This window comes from Loa loa, assembly GCF_000183805.2.
Source record: "Loa loa unplaced genomic scaffold supercont3.737, whole genome shotgun sequence".
Taxonomy (NCBI): domain Eukaryota; kingdom Metazoa; phylum Nematoda; class Chromadorea; order Rhabditida; family Onchocercidae; genus Loa; species Loa loa.
This window is the reverse complement of record NW_018108917.1, coordinates 1-2213: the sequence shown is the minus strand read 5'-3', so window position 1 is coordinate 2213 and position 2213 is coordinate 1. Positions and strand designations below refer to the sequence as shown.

Below are 2213 nucleotides of genomic sequence, written 5' to 3'. Positions count from 1 at the left end.
ATGCCTTCATTTACAAACATCAATTACTGATAAGTAAGGTTGTCGGAAACAATTATCCTACGTTTGCGATATTGAAACGATGATGAAAAATATGGCATGACTTATCGTTAATGTTAAAATGATACCCATAAGGTATAAGTTACACTTTTTTGGCATCACACTGTACATATCGCAAATAAGCATAAAGTTCCGTGACAAAAGAAGTGTAAAGATTCATAAGTGCACTGTTGTGATGAACTAATTTGTATGTACTAAATCGGGTTGTGACTAAGATTTAAAAACCATCGGAATTCTTTTTTTCTGTATAAATAGGAGTACTATCACTGCACAGAATTGTATATATGCAAATTGGTTAGCAATGTACACTAATAGTGTTACATAATGCGTCATAAAACGCTACTAACAAAGCAGGATGACATTCTTCCTTTTTTTTTATTCTTCAGACTAATATCATTGGAATTTATTATGTGATGACCTTTTTGGAGCTTACCTTAACACATATAATTCGTGTTTTGTAATTCTTGGCAATTATGCGATATTGCTTCTTTCATCTAGTGGTTTAATTGTGCATGTTTGAGATGGAAGTAAACAAAACTTTGCAACTTTGGCGTACATTGCGCAAAATATTTCCAATAAAATACAAGATTTTCCATCAAGCTAATCGTTTCCTAGCAAGCTCATGTCACATGTACAACAGTATATCGAACAATAGCGCAGATCGTGTCACTTATGATTGTGGACCATGATAGAGACAAGTATTTCTTGATTCAAGAAACAGGACGAATTATGATTTTTTGATCTTTACGTAACACTAAGTAGAGATCGGCCAAAGTATCGTTCATATTCAAAGCAGTACCCGTCTCCGATAGGTATAATCGAAAATCAGTTGGTGGTCCAGGCTGTTGGCTCATTGCAAGTAGCATAACAATCGTTTCATAACAAGTTGTTCGTGGAGAGATAAAGAACGACTTGTAGGTGTTCTATTTAACGAACATTTTATTTATTGCATGTTATTTATTAATTTATTAATTGACTAATCAGGACCAATTAACTTAACTCCATCATTTCTAAGTGACAATTCTCCTATGCATATATATATATATATATATATATTCTATATGTATATGTTCTATATATATTCTATAATATATAGAAAGTTGTTCTTTTTATGGAATCGATTTAAATGTAAAAATAGAAAATCAAGAAGAAAAGAATTTCAATAAGGAATATTGATAAAATAAGGGATGATATCATTACCTTTGGAGAGAGTAAATAGTCATATATTCGTATAAGGACACCATTTGTAGACATTGTTATCAAGAATCGTGACATGTGCATAGGATGGCAACGTTGCAATTCGAGTGGTCGTGCTTCCTGAGGCAACAATAGTGGCGTTTTCACCTGAATCTTAGGATTATTCTACTAACAGTTCAAGATTTAAATAAATAATGGATTCGAAGTTTTTGCCGAGCCAATGTACGATCCAGAATGATAGCCATAAAAAAAAGTCCCCTACAAATAAAATTCTAAACTGGTTTCAAATATAAGGCCATATAACATATTCTCCATGACGACAGTAGCTTCTAAATGTTTTTTTATCCCTTGTTCTTCATGCTAATGTCTTCTGATATGTGGCTGAGCCAAGAAAATGTTACAAGTTGTTTTAATTAGGATTCAAAATATTTCTCAGATAAATGATTTGTTACACAAAATTATTTCGATACCTAAAGTGATGAATCATTTATGCAAATCCAGTTCTTCAGACAAAGCTCTTTGTTGTAAACTTTTTCCAATCTGTCAATTAAGCTTACATGCAATTGTCACAGTGTTGTAAAGAACTTATGTGCAAATCTCAGAATCTTGTAAAGAACCTCTAGTCTGGTAATTAAACTAACGTGTCTGGAATGCTAAACTAATCCAACTATAAAATGAATTAGGATCAATCATTCAGACGAACAATTTACAAAATCCAAAAAGCTCGAGCAGTCACTCAATCCGACAGCAACGTTTAACGGCAGAGAAGCGACAATGCGACAGTTTAACAGTACAAGCGATAAGACCGTTTGGTATTCTTTAATACTTACTATGTATTGTTCATTTCGCCCCTATTACTGTTTCAGTTCGATATTGTATCATATCGTATAATACCAATAAAGGTTATTATCAATGCTGCGAAGTTAAAACAACAAAAAGTAACTAACAGAATACTTCCT

The 2213-nt window shown here is 32.5% G+C and overlaps 1 protein-coding gene across 1 annotated transcript; it reads right to left on the bottom strand.

Moving 5' to 3' along the window:
- Positions 1-509: 509 nt before the first annotated feature.
- LOAG_14861 (hypothetical protein) lies at positions 510-1404 on the bottom strand. The gene is made up of 2 exons (XM_003150354.2): positions 1258-1404; positions 510-980 (listed from the first exon to the last, which is right to left on the bottom strand). Exons 1-2 carry the CDS (start codon positions 1336-1338, stop codon positions 768-770), a joined length of 294 nt encoding a protein of 97 aa, XP_003150402.2. The 5' UTR covers positions 1339-1404; the 3' UTR covers positions 510-767.
- Between the last annotated feature and the right edge of the window lie 809 nt (positions 1405-2213).